This window comes from Sciurus vulgaris (assembly GCF_902686455.1).
Source record: "Sciurus vulgaris genome assembly, chromosome: 10".
NCBI classification, from domain to species: Eukaryota; Metazoa; Chordata; class Mammalia; order Rodentia; family Sciuridae; genus Sciurus; species Sciurus vulgaris.
The window spans coordinates 6,582,492-6,600,694 of NC_136470.1; the positions used below are offsets into that span (position 1 = coordinate 6,582,492).

An 18,203-nucleotide genomic window follows, 5' to 3' on the forward strand; every position below is an offset into this window, starting at 1 on the left:
TTATCCCTACAAATTTCTCTTTGCCTCTCGGCGCCATCAACCAAGACCTTAAACTGAATACAGATCTTACAGACTCGCTGAGGAGGCCAGTACAAACCCTTACAGATCAGGTTTTCAGAGCTCAGCAGGACAATCAGTCCGAAGCTTACTGGCTCCATCTGTAGCTGGCAATACTCTGGCAAAATCCCTTTTTATTTGCATTGCTGATCTTTAGTACTAATTCAACACCCACAGGTTGGGTTTGTGGTGATACAGCAACTCAACCGTGGTTCTGTTTTTCTTGATAAAAACGCTTGAGTACTAAGCAAATGCCATTTTCCTCCGAGAGCAACCAACCACCAAATCCCCTAAGCTTTTCTGGCTGCATCCCATCGTGGTCCATCCGGGAGGCAGGGCAGGGCAGAAGACAGGCTTTCGTGTCAGCCAGTCCCACCTGTTACTTCTTCCTAGATGTGCAACTTTGGACAAGTCACTTCACTTACCTGAGCTTCAGCCTCATTGTCTGTCCAGCGGGGATCCTAACAATGCTGAGCTCCTTTAATATCATGCAACCATGATGAATGTGGGGACTTTTGAACCAAACCATGTAGCTAGATATGCTGGGTCACCATGACCTTCTGGGAATTCTTAGCTCTGGTCACCCCATGTCTAGTCTGCAGCCAGCTCTTTGTGTGTCTCCTTCAGGGGTCTGAATTCTGTTTAGATCTTGGTCAGTGGCTTTCAGACCCTCTACCCTTATCTGACTGATCCTTTCATGCTGTTTCTACCTTCAGGATCCATATTCCATGTCCTCAGCCCTGAAGAACAGAGCCCCCGACTTTCAGGTACCCATCTGCTCCCAGCCTTTGCTTTCCCTGGGAGCTGCATTCTGCTGTCACACTGGCCCCCACTTGACCCACCTCAGAGGAATCTGCTCAACCATGAGATACCCACATTGTTAACTTAGGGGACAGGACACTAGACCAGAGGGAGAGACCTAGATGGCTGCCATTGGACTGATGGGTCACCATGAGCCACTAAACCTCAGTGAGCTGTGGATAATTTAACTTGTCCTACCTCCTCCATTGGGTACCAAATGGACTATTGAATGTTTGAAGTTCTTCTAAGCATTCAGGGTTTATCAATTATCATTTGCCTTGTGCGTGTCCAAGGCGTGACCAGATGTTGTGAGATGAGTATGCATGTGACACATGGGCGCTGAAGAGGTGCGATGGCAACAGAACACAGGCAGGCGGCAGAATGCAGGCAGGTGACAGAATGCATGCAGCACTTGGCAGCAGAGAGCTCTCAGCCAGACTCATCCCAGGACCTGGGGTAAGCAGCACACATTGGTTGCTCTGGGCTGGGGTAAGCCTGTCAGTCTATTGTTTGTAGCAAATTTGTGGCAGATCTTCAAACAATCCTGAGCATGGGATACAGGGTTTACAGAGCTGTATACAGTCCTGAGCAAGTAAAATGTAGACTCCGAATGTTCCCACTACGAAAAATAAGTTGATGAGTTGATGGTTATGTTGGCTACCTTACTAGAATCATCCCATAGTGTGAGCTGTGTACTATATCAAAACACCACATTGCAGCCTATTATTAGTTACCAATTTAATATTTTTAAAACTTTAAGTGGCAAAAGAATAGATACTGCAAACAAAATCTTAACATTTCTTTAAATGGAAAAAGAAGAGCAAAACTTTCTGGTGACTCAGTAGAAGCTAACCAGGAAAGGCAGAGAAGGCAGCTCTTGGGACTGGTGAGGACACACCTGGGTCCCTCAGAGAGATTGGCCTGCTAGGAACTAGAACACAAGCTTTACATTAGAGTCAGGAAAAGGCAGATTTAGAAAAGCATTGTTGTAGAGGAAAGAGTTTCTGGAAAGAACACGGACTTTTGCGTGAAAAATTAAATTGCTGAATCACCTGAGATCTTTGGAGGGAGGTGCACAAAATTCTGGGTTTCTTGGAAGGGAAATTTTGACTGCCAGGATGCTGAGAGCCACTCAGAGTTAAGACTCCCTCGGTCCCTGCCCACCACGCACCATGCTAAAGGTGATTTCGTCTCATGTCTGGGATGTGGACAGCTAAGTTCTCTGCCCAGGACACCCTCTAAGGGCAAGTGATGCCTGAGTTAATAGGATAGAAAACTATGTGTTTGAAAAGTTCTGTGCAAATTAAAATTGACCATCATTACTCTGTACCAGATGACTGTGCACCTCTGGAAAACATATTGCTTTGGATTATTTTCCCCCACGCAGTATCCTCAGGTTTGACTTTCTACTATCTGCACTAGTTGGTTTCTTTCCAACAGTCCCATGCTCACCCAAAGAACAACGCTTTGCCACTGCTGAGAACATCACAGCCAATGAGCCAAGCCTCCAAGGGAAACGGTGCCAAGAGGGATGCTCGAGGCACGTTTGGAGCTCTGGCAACCACCTGTTGTCTGTGTCTGGTTTCCCCAGGAGATGACTAGGTGGGTGCAGGCTGTCATAGATGCCTATCTTTGCCTCGGGGGTTTTAAATCAGTGTGTCATTCATAGCCACACCCATTTCTATGCCTTTAAGATTGATATCATTAATGATTTACTCTGTTAATCCATCAAGGAGACAGGGTGATGAAATGTGAAGGAATCGGTGAGGGGTCTGGTGCTGAAAGGCTGTTGTCCCAGAGACTTGTCAACCCTGCACTGACTGAAGGAAGGAGGCAGGAATGCCACTCTCTGCTCTGGGGTCAGCAAGGAAGAGGGTGCTTTCCTTCAGCTGCTGATGTGAAACAACACTGTAACCACATTTTAGGGCCTGGCTGTCCCCTCCAAGCTGTGATTTCCATCCTCGACAAGGTTATTCAATGGAGTTCATCCCCACGTTCTGAGCCTATATCAGATCCTCCTGCATCGTCACACCACTATCACAATCGCCAAGAACGAAAAGAAGTTCAAGACCATCACTGTGCTGCTGAGGCCAATCCAAGCCCAGGCTGGCTGAGAAACCAGAAGAAAGCAGGAAACCTGGTGGCGGGCACGGTTCAGGGGTCAGGTGTGTTCCATCTCGCAAGAGACTGAATTGTGGCCAAGACTGTGGTTCGTGCACTGTCAGGAGCTACAGGTAGTGGGCTTGTCTGCTTGTGGAATCTGTGTGTCCTTGGGCTTCCCACCCCATGACATTCCTGAGAACTTGGAGTGGGTGCTCTTGGAATGGAGACTATTTATCAAAGGCTCCGTTTGGTAACTTACAATTCCATGACCCCCTACAGAAATAATTCCTCAAAAATAGACCCAAGGGGGCTGTCCTCCACCTTCCTCTGCCGACTGCTGCGAACCGCCCGTCGGCACACAGACGCAGCTTCCTCCTGTGATCTGCAGGTTTGTTTTTGTAAAAAGTCCCTGACACAGACATGCTTCCTGTAAGGATCTGGCTTAATATAACATCCTCACTCCCAAGGTCTGACTGAAGATGAAAGAAGGGAGCTGAGCTGAGGAGAGAGGGCTTTCCTCTGGATTCCCCTCCAGTCGCCTTCTCCGAAGGCCTTGCTTTTCTGTAATGTTAAGTAAGTTCCAAATGACGACAATACTTGGAATGGTAAGCTGAGAGGTCCCATGTTTCCTAGCTCAGCGCCAACAGCTCCTGACTCTTTTCTTAGGGTAATGGGTACTCTATATTCCCTTGTGGCCATTCCCTTAAAGTCTAAAAGTGGGTTCACTTTTTATCCACTTCAGTATTTTTGAGGAGTGAAATTAGATATTCTCAGAGGATGGGAAGGCATAGGTACTAGAAAAGATTCAGCCTCAAACCAGCCAAGATTGCAGTGAAGGGCCCATTGTGTGGTGGCTTGAAGCAAGGAAAACCTAGGCATGGATTTCGAGGGCGAGCCTTCTTTGATTTCGCCCTCCTCCTGCTTATGAGGGATCCTAAGCCATTGCCTGGGTGCCGCAAGCGGGGCCTGAGGGTCTGTGCTCCTGTGTGCCTGTGAGGGGGGAAAGGCCCTGCCTGGCCAGGCAGACGCAAAGAGCATCACAGCACTGACATCACATGCAGGCCGCCAGGTGGACAGAAGTTTACTTCTGCTAATGGAGCCAGCTGGGGAATGGGTCCCCAGAACACCCGCTTCCTCTGCTGGGAGTCGTAGGAATACCACGGGAATACCTTTTCCCTTCCAGAAAAGGGACAGGATTTGTTTCTGTTCTAGACATGACCATGGCTTAGAAGTAGGTGAATACTCTCCCCAGTTTTGTCAGGTCGGGCAAATAAATATGCAGGACTCTCAGTTAAATTTGAAGGTTTTTCTAATTGCCGAGGCCCTTTTGTCAAGAATTGGGAAAAAGTCGACAACTGATCATTTAGGGTATTTGAAGAAAGTTCATAGGAGAGATAGGACAGAAATCACTAAATGTGGGACACGTCCAGCATGTCTAGTGAGCCCGGAATCCCTGACTTTGGAGTTACATTCTCTGGTATAATACGGCTTTCACCTACATATCTGGGTCCTTGGCCTTTGTACTCATGTATCAATTATGTCCCCTGACCTGGCGGCCTATTCTTATAATCATATTGGGAATTAATATCACATCCAATCAGAGCCTCTCTTGGTCTTCTGTTTCTACACACCACCCACATACCAATGGGACAATGGACATTCCTGCCATCATTCTTGGGGTATCTAAATGTCCACCATTTCTCATTTGAATTTTTTCTTGACTCATCAGATTATTTGACTGGGTAGGATGGATAGCGAATGTGAAGGAAGCCAACCACCCACATGTCCGGTAGAAGGGAAGTAGGCTGGGACTGGGAGGACCACGGCAGGAAGGCGACCTGGAAGGACTGGAGCTTCGTTTTTGCCCCTCCTTTGCTTTTCCATTAGGTATCTAGTGGAAAATCTTTGGAAAAGTGTTGAACCTGGCCCATCGGTGCTAGGAACACTGGGAAGTTGCTTCTCCTCGGGAGCCAGAAGAACGTGGTGTCAGTGTGTTGTGATGTGAGACCGAGTGACTGACTTCCCCACATAGCTGTCCTCCCCTGGTAGGAAATCTCATGGACTGACTCTTAGCCTGTGTCTCTTACACCTTTCTCACTCCTGTCCTTACTCTGAAGACAAAGATTTTGTTTCAGATTCCCTTAAAGAATAAACAACAATAGAAATAGAGATATTGGCAAATAATAATGCCCCGAGAAATTAAGGAGCTCTTTTATTTTTTAAAATCCCATTATGTTTTAATCACATCATTTCATTGTGAATCCTGACTCTGGAGACCTTAGGGTTGCTCAGAAATCGTGTTCATTCTGAGAGCAGAAAAGCACTCCCAGGCCCAAAGACTGGCCTCAAGTCTCTCTGGTGGAAGACACACTGAATTTCACAAAGGTGAATGTATATAGTTAATCACTGTGAAGTGAAACGCTGTGCTTAAGACCTTGAAGGGCAAGTCCTCCCAGGGAGGAAAGCCAGGTGCATGTTAGACCTATCCAGAGTCAAGTGGCTGAAGGCTGGATTGCAAGTGGACACGGCACAGACCCAGGAAACGAAGACTTGAAATGCTAACACCTTTCATTAAAAATCACATCATGGTGGGCTCTGAGAGAAGAGCTTCCGTGTAAAATCAGTCATTTCAACATTTTTAACAGGCAAAGGAAAGTCTAGTAAGACTAAGAGCCGTGATTGGCCTCATGTCATGGTCAAACACCGTAACAACGTTCAGAACCAAGACCCAGGATGATCCTGTACTGAGCCACCACCACGAAGGCTTTTCTCCTCTCCTCTCCTCTCCTCCCCTCCCCTCCCCTCCCTTCAGATGCTACACGTTACTGAGGATCCAAGCGAGGGAGAATCATCTTAGAGTAGAAGGGCCACTTTAAAGTGTATTTTATTTCACATTTCACCAATATTAAAACCACAGTCAGTTGAAATTAGAAATTTAATTCCAATAAAAATCAAACAAAAGAGTTGTTTACATTCATCCAGATATTCGGTCCACTAATTAATGGAAATGTTTCCCCATTAGCTAGTTATCTTAGATTTCTGAAAACTCTACCTTGTGCTATTGTTTCCCCATGAGTGAAAAAGGGACCCAGGGTGTGCCTGCCCCTGCCCAGCAGTGGCTCACTGGGGGATCAGTGAAGCCAATCTGGCTGTGCTGCCTGGGGCCACGGGCAGTCAGCTGCCCCGTCAGTGCTGTCTGCTTTGTTCCTGGAAAAAGATCGGGTCTTGTGCATCCTACCCCTGTGCTGCTATTGGCTCTGCAGTTTCCCAGATGGAGTGTGACGTTTTCAAACAGGCTCACCAAGAAGGCCTAATGCATTGAAAATGTTTCACAACACCAAAGGTTTGTTGGGTCAAATCTAACCCACCAGTTTGTGACTCCTTAATTGGATACTTTGCAGGAATCTGTTTCAATCTGCAGGCTGTCCAGGTATTATCAAATAAGTGGCTACCTGAATTCCTTGTTAGCAGATGAACATGAGCGCTCTCTGTATGAAGTGATAATCCTCAGGTGTGTCTGGAAATGGCAGGTTTTAAGCCAGACACAACTTTAGAACTACTTATTAAGTATCATATTGTGATTTATTGACTTACATGTGTATTGCCTTTTAAGATCCACATGTGGTTTGTGTGTAGTGCAAAAGATCAAATTATCAGGTCTTCCACATCTGGCTAAAATGACATGCTAAGTGAATATACGAAGGTTTTCTGAATCTCACGCTTATGTTTAGGTACCACATACACAGTATAGATGAACTGGCTTCCTAACTTTGATCACATTCAGATTAGTGTTGATGTGAACACTGTGAAAAGAATTTAATAGTGCAACAACAACAAAAAGCTGTATATGTGCCTGTGGCATTATTTCCCTGTTGATTATATTACCATGTACAATAAACATGAATGAATTGACAACGAAAGGGCTACTGCCTAAATACAGTAACATGTACTATTTTTAAAGAATGGAGATGTAAAGCATACTGCCAGGAAATTCTCAACCAAAAAGAAAGAAAGATTAAAAAAAAAAAAAAACCTCCTGAATAATTCAAGACAAAATCCTCCCTCCCAAGCAAGAGTCGAGATTTTTCTTCAAATCGTTACAAACTTTACCTGTATTACTCTCACACTTGTGTTAGATTAGTTCAGTCCCAGGTTGGAGACTTTATTTACACATTTTGTGTTTTAGCAAAGACATTTGTCAATGTGGCCACATCACGGTACAAGGAGACATGCTGCCATGCAGGTGACCACCTCACGAATGATCTGAGTCCCCAGGTTCTGTGAGTTCCAATGTTGATATTTGTACATAATGAAGAACACATGCGTATGATTGTGGAGAACTTGGTTTGAACTGAAAATGTCTTTGTGGGTGACTCCTTGAGCATGCCCTAAGAGCCAGGGCATTTGTGCGTGTGTGCACGTATGTGTGTGTATGTGTGTACTTGCATGCGTGGGGGGTCATGTGTGCATGCACTGTTCTCACATTCTCAGTTGTGTTCTGCTTGAGTGAATATGCAAATCTGTCTTGGTTTGAATAAAATGAGCTTTCACCTTTTGCACATTTAATCAATCCTGCACCATTTATTTTCTACCCCCAAGAAATGCAGGGCACTGGACTCCTAAATTTTGCCAGAGGCAAAGTGTTACTTCTGTCACACTGAGTTGTACTTAAACGCTGAGGCTTTTCTTTGCATATTATGAGATTATCTAATTTTGCTCCTGCCTCAAGAGGTCATCTTCTGTGGCGGGGGTGCTACTGGGAATTGAACTCAGGGGCACTTAACCACTGAGCCACATCCCTGGAGCTTTTTGTATTTTATTTAGAGACAGGGTCTCCCTGAGCTGCTTAGCGCCTTGCTAAGTTGCGGAGGCTGGCTTTGAGCTTGAAATCCTCCTGCCTCAGCACCACCACACCCAGCTCAAGAGGGCATCTGGCTTATGAATTGCTTGCCCTCAGCCCCTCTCTTCACAGCCCACCCACACTCATGAAGGACAACCTCTGAGCAAACATCACTATTGTCGCGAGGCTCACATTTTCTTTGTGGGTACCCATCATCTTCCAGCCATGTTCTGGGCTTGAGGAGAAAACCACAAGTCTCGAGCGCTCTCTGTTGCCCGTGGAACCTCAGTGGATAATGCTCTGCGGTGCCTTTGTGGGCAAGGTACTTTAATAGGTAAGCGGTGAAATGGCTGAAAGAAATGTGGGCCAGCCTTAGTGGGCTAGAGAAAGAAAGGACGGGTCTGGAGGCCAGGGCATGGACCCTCAGGGTCAGTTCTCCAAGCAATTTCAGAAGGTGACTTTGGAAACCAGGGCCGAGACCTTGAACTTTTACTTGCATTCACATCACTGGGGGAACTGTGTAGATACAGATGCTGGCCTGCAAGTTCAGCTGGGACCTGATGACCCGTGTTATTCATAAGCCCCTAGATGATGCTGTGTGACTGTTCTGTCAATCTCACTTTTTAATAGACAGGGGCTTCAGACATCCCAACAAAAAAGTCAGTGGAAACGACAACATCGGGACATGGATGTGTTTTTGCAATTGTTAATTCCTGCCTTGATCAGTTCAGTCTGTTGAAGAACGGCAAAAATGGAACGACCGTCTTTTGTGAGTATCGTCCCTCTTGGGGCATTCATTACCAGATCGTCATCATTATATATAACATTGTCTCTGGTCAAAAAGAATGCATTTTAGAGCAATAATACAAGTGAATACCGAACCACATTTCAACCCTCGACTGCAATGCCTTTGATACTCGGATGAAATAAATACCTCATGTTCTAGTTGATATTCCTGTGGAGAAATGCGTTCCCTTTCAGTATCAGCATTGCTCAATGTCTGTCCATCCCGCAGGACCTCATTGCTGTTGCCCTACACCTAGTCCTTTGCAATGCATCCCCACTTTAGAAAACTCGAATTCTTGGAGTTCACTTCCAAGGAAGCACTTCAAAAGAACCCTCTCCAGTCGGAAGCCCTTCGGCCACCAGATTTAAGGTACAGGTGGCCTGAGCACGTCCACACCGTTGGGCAACGTGTGTCCACACATTTTCCTTCTCATAGCAAATGTGTGTGCAGGGAGCCTGGCGTGGAGACAGCTCTGGAGGTGAGCCCGGGCAGCACCCGGTCAGACGTTGCTCTGCTGCAACAAAAGGCTTCTCAGCTCCCGATCCCTCTGGTCCTCCTGCCTGTACTTCTCCTCAAGTTTCTGCTTCTCGGAATCCGCACAGTAAAAGGTGCAATCTGGGCTCTTCCGGATCTGCTCGAACTGACTGAAATCAGCCACGTACTTGCCATTTTTGGACAGAGAAACCACAGGCACAAACTCAAAACCCCAGTGGATCTCCTCTGGGATGTAAGATGTCCTGCTCTGGCAGACAGCACTGGTGGATTCCACGGTGGCGTTGAGGAGAACCACCAGCTCGAATTCCTTCTCCTTGAGGTTTTGGGGTGTGAGGTCCCTCAGGGGGCTGGTCTCATCCAGCACGTGGTAGAATGTCATGGGCAAAATGAGGAAGGGGCTCTCAGAAGAGGAGTCCACATGGAATTTGACGCTGGCCTGATTGAGGAGGATCCGCTCCCCCTCCTTGGTGACATGGGTCTGGAGGAGCTTGCCTGAGAGCTGGCATTGGATCAGCAGGCTCTTCCTCATGTTGGCCACCTGGATCACCAGGCACAGCTTCCCGTTCTGCTTGGTGATGACCGCACAGTGGCTGAACTTGATGGTCTCCGCCCGCTTTTTGGGTCTTGCAATTTTAGCCAGGAAGGTACCCGTGATGAAGATTTCGATCAAGGTGGTAATGACCAGTTGAGCCACCAACAGGAAAATGGCATGAGGGCATTCCTCTGTGATGGAACGGACTCCATAGCCAATAGTGGTCTGGGATTCCAGGGAAAAGAGAAAGGCCCCCGTGAGCGAGTCCACTTTCATGATGCAGGGGGTGTGATTGGAGAGAGACTCCCTGGGTTCTAAATCCCCGTGGATAAACGCGATGGCATAGTAGATCACTCCGAAAAGGAACCAGGTCATCACAAAGGTGGCAGCAAACAGGGTGAGCTTGTATCTCCACTTCATGTCAATGACAGTGGTCCACAAGTCCTGCAGGTACAGCAAGTAGATGCCATCCACCTTGTCGATTCTCACATTGCTGTGTCCGCTCTTGGACATGACTCGGGGTCTGCTGGCCTTGAGTCCAGCCCCTGCAGTGTGCTTCACCAGGGGGGCGCTGGACATGCTGATGTGAATGGTGTCCATGGTCAAGCTCTTGGAAGCACCTACAGAAGTGACAAAGGAAGATGTCCCATTACAGTCATGTGTAATGGGACTTCCGGAAACTAGAAATAAAGAAATCACATGAAATAACTATGACCATGCAGTCATCACTTGGAACCAATGATAGGTCCCGGGATGCCTCACTGATGCCAAATCCCAAGGACATTCAAGTCCCTTATATAAAAGGACATAGTGTTTGTATTTAACCTATGCACATTCTCTGCAACAGTTCCAATCATCTCTGGATTACTTATAATACTGCATAGTACAAATGCTATGCATAGTGGTGATGTGCTGTTTAGAGACTAATGACAAGAAAAACATCTGCACATGTTCAATCGGGACCCAATTTTTTCCTTTTTTAACCAACATTTTCTATTTGTGCTTAGTCGAATCTGTAGATGAGACCTGTGGATATGGAAGGCTGTCTGGATATTGGACCTATGTAAGAGGAGACTTGTGAAGGAAGACTAGCTGATGTGTACTGGAGCTTGTTGGTGGGACAGAGCAGAGAACCTGGGCCCTAATTAGTAAGACACTAATTGCAATTTATCAGCTGTATGACCAGGCAAGATATTTCATCTCTCTGGATTTCAGCTCTTCAATCTTTAAAAGACACTCTTTGGGGTGTCTGTGAGGATTAAACGAGATGGAGAGTTGTGATAACATGCTGTTCTGCATGCATCTCATGGAACACTCTGAACATTTACACTCAGCTATCATGATTTCCCATTCTAGAAAATTAAATATTTGCCGAGCATAGGTCCAGTACTGGTATAGCTAAAAGCTGCCACCTGTAAGATAGTTTTTGATGGAGCGATGGAGAATATTAGTACAAATTTTTAAAACTGAAATAATAGCAATTTTTTTTGATATTTTAAAATTTGTTCTACTTAGTTATACATGACAGTAGATGCATTTTGACACATTATACATAAATGGAGTATAACTTCTCTTTCTTCTGTTTGTACATGGTGTAGAATCACACTGGTTGTGTAGTCACATATGCACATAGGGTAATAATGTCTGATTCATTCTACTCTCCTTCCTACCCTCATACCCCTCCCCTCCCTTCACTCCGCTGTGCCTAATCCAGAGTACCTTTATTCTTCCCTAGCGCCCCCTCCCCCTCCCACACACACAACAATGAATTAGCATATGCATCAGAGAAAACATTCTGCCTTTGGTTTTGGGGGATTGACTTAAGATTTCATCTCACTCTAGTCAGAATGACAATGATCAAGAATATAAGCAACAATAAGTGTTGGCAAGGATGTGGGGAAAAGGCACACTCATACATTGCTGGTGGGACTGCAAATTGGTGCAAACACTATGGAAAGCAGTATGGAGATTCCTCAGAAAGCATGGAATGGAACCACCATTTGACCCAGCTATCCCACTCCTCAGTTTATACCCAAAGAACTTAATATCAGCATACTACAGAGACACAGTCACATCAATATTTATAGCAGCTCAATTCACAATAGCTAAACTTTGGAACCAACCTAGGTGTCCTTCAACAGATGAATGGATACAGAAAATATGGTATATATACACAGCGGAATATTACTCAGCCTTAAAAGAATAAAATCATGGTATTTGCAGGTAAATCAATGGAGCTGGAGAATATCATGCTAAGTGTAATAAATTTTTAAACCCATTATATGTCTCACATTCTTTGTAACAATTTTCCTCCCTGACCCAATGAAAATTTTGAATCCATGACCTCTTTTAGTTCTTGATGACATTGGAAAAATTTAATTATTAAACAACCAAAAACATAGTCATAGCAGATTCTACCATACTTTTTAGTTGTAAGTAGAACCAGCATGAGAAATTTATTTTAAAGAGCATTTGGGAACATAGGTAAGCGGGGGCATCTGACATTGTATCAGAAACACCTACCTGGAAGCTGCACTGGCCCCCACGTTCAGCCCCAGGGACACTCTGCTCTGTGCCAACAGCCGGGAGCAAGCCGTCTGGGCACAGCCTCCTACATGGTACCTGCCTGGAGACTGAGATGAAGGCTTCAACAGTCCTTGAAAAAGTGAACGTGTGATTACAGGACAACTTGACGTGGTTGCCAGGGTTTTTTTCCACCTTACCGGTATTTTAAGAATTGGAAAAAAAATCCCTCTTTAAAAAGGAACAGATACCCTGCAGTGGTTTATGATTCATGCAATAATGTTTTCTGTTAGAGGGGCATTATTCCAATAAAATTTTGAAAATAATCTTCCAGGCAGCCCCCTTCAAGGAAATGGAAACTGGGTCCACCTGGGCCCATACCTGTTCAGGATGCAGGGGACCAGCTGGGCATTTCAATCTTCCTGTTACTTTATTAAGGGTGCATCATTTACTAAATGCCCCCTTGAAGTGACTTTCTTTTCTTGGAAATCCACGTTATCGCTTCCATTGCAGAGAAGCGCTCTAAGTCATTCAGAATTCCTTTCACTCGTTGAAGCCTGCCCAGCCTCCTTGGGATCCGGGTAGAAGGGAAGAACAGGATGTGAATGATGAGCATGGGCTTCCCTGTCGCACGCTGGGCCACACTTGTGGGTGTAGGGAGGGGGAGTGAGCCCAGCGGAGCTTAGGAGAGGACGCGCTGTGCCCACGTGCCCAAACGCAGAGAGGAGCCCACAATGGGGGTTCTGCCAAAGGCAAGCACAGCTTACGCACAAGTAGCTGCACGCACTTCAACAAAGAAAGAAGGAGACAGCCGGGCAAGTGGATGCCGTTCGACCTACTGAAATAAAAACAGGCTTAAGTTCTCAAGTGTGAGCGTGACACCAGGGTCCTGTGACCACAAATGAAGTTCCCGCTCAGCCTGCTGGCAGCTTCTGGGAAACCTGGCCCTGTTTCTAGGAAGGCAGGGCCCTGGGGCTCTGTCCCAACCTCTCCTCCAAGGGGCAATGGGCCAGGCTTGGGGCAGGCATCCTGTGCCTCTGCTGGGAGCTCTGGGGCTGCAGGCCCGCACACCCAGCGCTGGGGCCGATGGCCTCGACATGCCTCCTCTTGGGGCTGGTGGACGTAGATCACAGAGCAGGACCTATGGCCTCGGCATGTACTGGGTCCCCTTTCTCCATGGGAAAAGAGAGCAGCTGGTGGACATCAGCCGGGGGCTGCCCCACCTCCATCTCTCCTCCCCTGAGTGCCCTCTGTCCTCAGACTGTTTACTACCTGGTCACTCACTTGGCAGGTCACAGGGAGTCTTCTTCAGGGCAGGTGGCGCGTCCTCGTTCCCCGTCACCCACCTGGCTACCATGGAACTCTGCTACTGCCTGAAAGAAAGAGTGACACGTGGTGTTCACAGGTGGCTGCTCACAGCACCCAGCCAAGCGGGCCCCTGACGGTTCCCTGAGGGCTACAGCCCTGGTGTGTACCTTCCACTCCCTGGTCATCTGGCATCGTGCCCAGACCAGGGCAAAGGCTCCAGGAAAGTTGGAAGAATGAAGCTGAAGCCACCCCCACCGGCCTTGCTGCAGAATCCCGGCCTGGAGAGTGCACGGGACAAACACGCTGAGAGGACAGGGTTAACACACCCATTGAGGCCCCCGGAGTTGACCCGCGCATGGGAGGCAGGAAGGGGAAGTGCAGAGGAAGTAAACAGTGAGCACTGGAAGGAAGGGTCTAGAATAGTTCACCGCCTGTGGAAACGCATTACAACGGTTGAGTCATAGAGCATCCGAGTGGAAAGACCGTCAAAACCATCCCCTCGGACACATGCTGCACCTTGGAGGAGAGGGGGGCCTTGCAGCTGGGTGCTGGCAGGAGGAAGGCAGCCCAGAGGCTCTGGAGCTAAGCCTGAGTTCTTGTCAGTACACACAACACCCCCCGGCCTCCCGTTTCCCATCACCGCTCCAAATCTAAGAGGCTCTTGTGCAGCCTACTTCTTCCTCATCCACCCATCTCCCTATCTGCCACCTACCTACCTATCCATGTCATCTATCTATCATCTGCTTACCTCCCTTATCTCTAGTTTTACTAATACCAGTTCTCAAGCTATCTGTTATCTGTCCATTTATCCTCCATCTAGCTATCATCTCTATCTTTTATCTTTATCATCTACATTCAGTCTTTCAAACCATGTGTTTATTGATTATCATCCATCATCTTTCAGACCACCTATTTATCATCTTCGTCCTGCACCTTCCTCCCGATCTCCTGCTGTCTCTCTACCACCTGCCCATCCACACCCGCAGCTTTTACCTGTCTCACTCAGGCACACACACCTCATCCTTCTTTCTGATCTGCCATTAACTTGCAGTAATTACTGTTGTAGAGTCAAACTGCTCCCAATTCACCCCAATTACCAGCTGGTGTGGCTTCTCTGGGCTGATTCCAGTGTGGTCACAGGGTGCTTGCTAAACTCGGTTCTCTGCCAGTCTCCTCTGCATCCATCACTTTCATCAGTTCCCGTCCTTACATTTACATATTGATACACGCTCTTACAGTTAATAGTATTTTATATTGCAGCATCCTTCTTTCAAGACATCTACTTCTTTGTGGACGCACACTTGTATTTATATGCTTTTATGTTACTGCCTTGGACTTTTCTCCCTCAGTGATTCTGCACCCCACCTGTTTAACCTGTGAAATGTTGAAAGACAATAATAGTTTTCCAAAACTTCATGCTGGGAAGAAGGATAGAAAAATATTCTCTTCTAATTCCCCCCTCTCTTAATCCTCCAGATAAACAATATTCTAGTATGAACCATAAGAAATTTTCTTTAGTCTCTGAACATAATATTCATTTCTCTGGTTTTTGTTATGTTATTTCAACCTGTGGGCTTGGATTTCAGTTCTCAGATTGGCAATATCATTATTGTTGTGAAGTCCCTGGAACTTTTGAATGGAGGGGGCAATAGTACCCTTTCCTACTTCAAGTCAATAAAATGCACTTGCGTGAAGTGTATTTTATTTATTTATTTGGCACAGCATTTGTTTTCTGGAGATAGAGGAAAGAAAACAAACCCATTTTTGAAATGAAACTGAACAGCAGGCACATCAGAAAAGTTGTACAAACAATGTTGGAAGAGCTCCTCTTTTTGGGTTGGGGCAGAACAATGGCGGGGGAGCGGGGGACAGAACAGGAGTCCACATCACATTTTCATGGAAGAACAAAATTCTATCAAAAAGAGAGGCTCTTGTCAGAATGGAGGATCAAAGAAACCAATCACAGCAAGCTGGAGGACAGTATTCTGTCAGAAAGAACACCCACCAGAGGCCAGAGAGCTAGTGACCAAGCAGAAGAAATACAGAAGCCAGTAACACGCAGGAAGAACATCAGAACACAGCCAGCAGGGGCCCACAGGGAAGGATGCAGATAAGCAAAAGAACAGTGATCAAAATAACCAGGAAAGATTTAGATGAGCAACAGTAGTAACGAGGGTCAGCTCAACAGCAAGAATCATCACAAATAGACCAGAGGCTGCCACCTGCCAGCAGGCACTTTCCATAGGTGCACTGACCCTCACTGCAACCCTGCCATGTGAGCACATCATCCCCCGACAAGGACGGCCAGGCCCAGGGAGGGAAGTGACTCACCCAGGTCCCAGCCCTAGGCACACGGCAGGCAGTCACGCACCTCCATGGGGGCTCCTGAGCCAGCCCCTCCTCTGCCTTGTCAGAAGGCTCAAGGCTCCCCTGCGTGGCAACAAATGGAGGCTGAGGGCCTCATGCAGCAGGTGGAGGTGCAGCCTGAGGACCTGGCTGTCCTGCAAGTTCCCAGTGACATGGCTACTGGTCTGGGACACACTCTGGGAGCTACCACACTCTGATGTGGGGTTTCCCCTGGGGAGAAGCCTTGTCCCCTCCCTGAGCCTCAGCATCCTGAAAGAGCACTACTGCTTACTGGTACCTGCAATACCTGCTGACGGTCTCCAGGAATGTCCAGCTCTGTTCTCACAAATGAAGACCACGGTTCCCCTGGCCCAAGGCTAGGTATGGATTTTTTAAAGCAAGGGCGTATGGAGAATCTGATCAAAACTACAGCATATCATTCATATTCACTACAGAAACCTTATACAAATATTATGCTAGGGCATATATAAATATGACACTATTTTTATTTTATGTTAAAATGTATTATAACACAAATAATTCTAGTTAAAATTAAGTACAGAACGATCTCTAATTCCCACAACAGATTTGACCTATCACTTCTGCTAACCGTCCCCTGTTTATTTAATACCCCTTTGTTCTAAGTTTCAAGAGTAGCATCCTCCACCTGTCAAGTGGATGAGTTCTTAGGAAGAGAAAAACCAGTTTCAGAATGATTTTTCCCCTCCTAGCGAGCACAACATTGAGACTTTCTCAAAACTTAGAGTCCCATATCAATCAAATTTTGGAAGTTTTCAATTTCTGCATCCCCTAGGTAACATTCATTCTGTGTTCCCTGGTAGACACAAAGCAGCAAAATTTTATATATTATTATATATATATGAAACATATATATGTGAATTTTATATATATTTATATTTATTTTTTTCACTTATGGAAACAATGTAGGGGCAGTGGCTCCCCAAACTGCAGTTTTCATACAGTCTCAAGCGACCTCATTGCAAGGAGAGGGTCTGAAGGAATAACATTGAAATCCAGTTGTCGCTTTGTTTTTCCAGACTAAAACAGAATGTGGAAGACTTTTACACTCTAAGAAAACATGGTTTCTCATTTGCTTAAAAAGTTTTCTTTACATGTCAAGTGTTTCTGACACATTGGTTTTTTTTTTAAATATTTTTTTAGTTGTTGATGGATCTTTATTTTATTCATTTATTTATATGAGGTGCTGAAAATTGGACCCAGCGCCACACAGTTGTGAGGCAAGTGCTCTACCACTGAGCCACAACCCCAGCCCCAACAAACTGATTTTTTTGATGGTCTCTCTCTTTGTCTATAAACCCAAAATACTTGGATTAAATTTCACTTTAAGTATACACAGGTTTAAATATTAAGTAGAAAAAAATGCTTGACAAGAATCTACATGGGGTTCACTGAGCTCAGATTTCAAAGTAATTGAAAATAAAACCAGTGAGGCTTAACTCTTCTTCTTGGGATCCCGTGACAGGTCACAGAGACACAGGCGCAGGGACCTTTGGCTTTGGCCACATGCCAGATCCTTCCCTGCCCTCCAAAGCCATCTACAATTCTCTTCAGAGGCTGGACTGACATGTCTGAATCCATTTTCTGACTTCATCAGTGCCAGATGAGGGTATGAATGGCTTTGCCCAGATGGTCTCAGAAATGGACATGCTCCTTTAAAGACAACAAGAGGATGAAAGGCAACTCAGCAGATCCCAGTGGTCAATCCTTTGGTTTGTATCTCCTGGGGAGCTTACATTTACCTTCTGCAAACTCACTTTTTCCCACAAGCCACTGAAGACAGTTGGAAAGAATGTCAGCTCTGTGGAGCTGTGGAATTGCTCCTACTTCTCCACGAGAATCATAAGGATGGGAGGGGAAGGGTGAGCAGAGATGTCTGCCCATTTGCAAGCTCCAGCCCAGTGACCTGTACCTCAGAATGTGAACGCAGGACTTTACAGGTGGAGCTGTGGCAGTCTGGGGTTGTTGTGGGTGACTGTAGGTTGCTTCCAGGTGTTTGCTGTTTACCTCTGATGGAGCCTTCTGTAGAGCATCCTTCCCTGGGCCTGGCCCTGCAGGGGAGTATGTTTCAACTTCCTGTATCAGGGGTGGCCATGAGCTTTCCCTGGCCAGTGGTGTGTGAGTGAGTGGCCAGGACTCAACCTGTACCCGAGCAGAGACACTGGTCTCCTAACCAGGTCTTCCATTGCTCTTGGGTAGGTCTCAAGATGGGCTGTCTTAGGATGAGACACCTGGAGCCACAGCCAATTTGCAAACAAGTCGGTAAAGGTTCTTGCTGCAGTAAGCTACAGAGATCTTGGGGTTGTTTGTTACAGAGGCAAAACCTAGTGCAAACCTGTCCACAGAGGTGTCCTTAATTCCATGCTTAAAAA

At 46.3% G+C, this 18,203-nt stretch overlaps 1 protein-coding gene across 13 annotated transcripts in view; it reads right to left on the reverse strand.

The window, feature by feature from the left end:
* Positions 1-5,763: 5,763 nt before the first annotated feature.
* The window catches only part of KCNJ15 (potassium inwardly rectifying channel subfamily J member 15), a 45,483-nt gene continuing 33,043 nt past the window's right edge, over positions 5,764-18,203 (reverse strand). For 4 of the 13 annotated variants that reach the window (XM_079155857.1, XM_079155856.1, XM_079155858.1 and 1 more), the window contains 2 exons: positions 13,423-13,511; positions 5,764-10,235 (listed from right to left, as the gene is read on the reverse strand). In XM_079155857.1, the coding sequence (XP_079011983.1) occupies positions 9,088-10,235; positions 13,423-13,495 (1,221 nt within the window). In that variant the 5' untranslated portion in view covers positions 13,496-13,511 and the 3' untranslated portion in view covers positions 5,764-9,087. Of the gene's footprint in view, positions 10,236-12,138; positions 12,261-13,410; positions 13,512-13,613; positions 13,636-18,203 lie in introns of those variants that run through there. The other 9 variants (XM_079155860.1, XM_079155854.1, XM_079155861.1 and 6 more) reach the window with 5 other exon arrangements.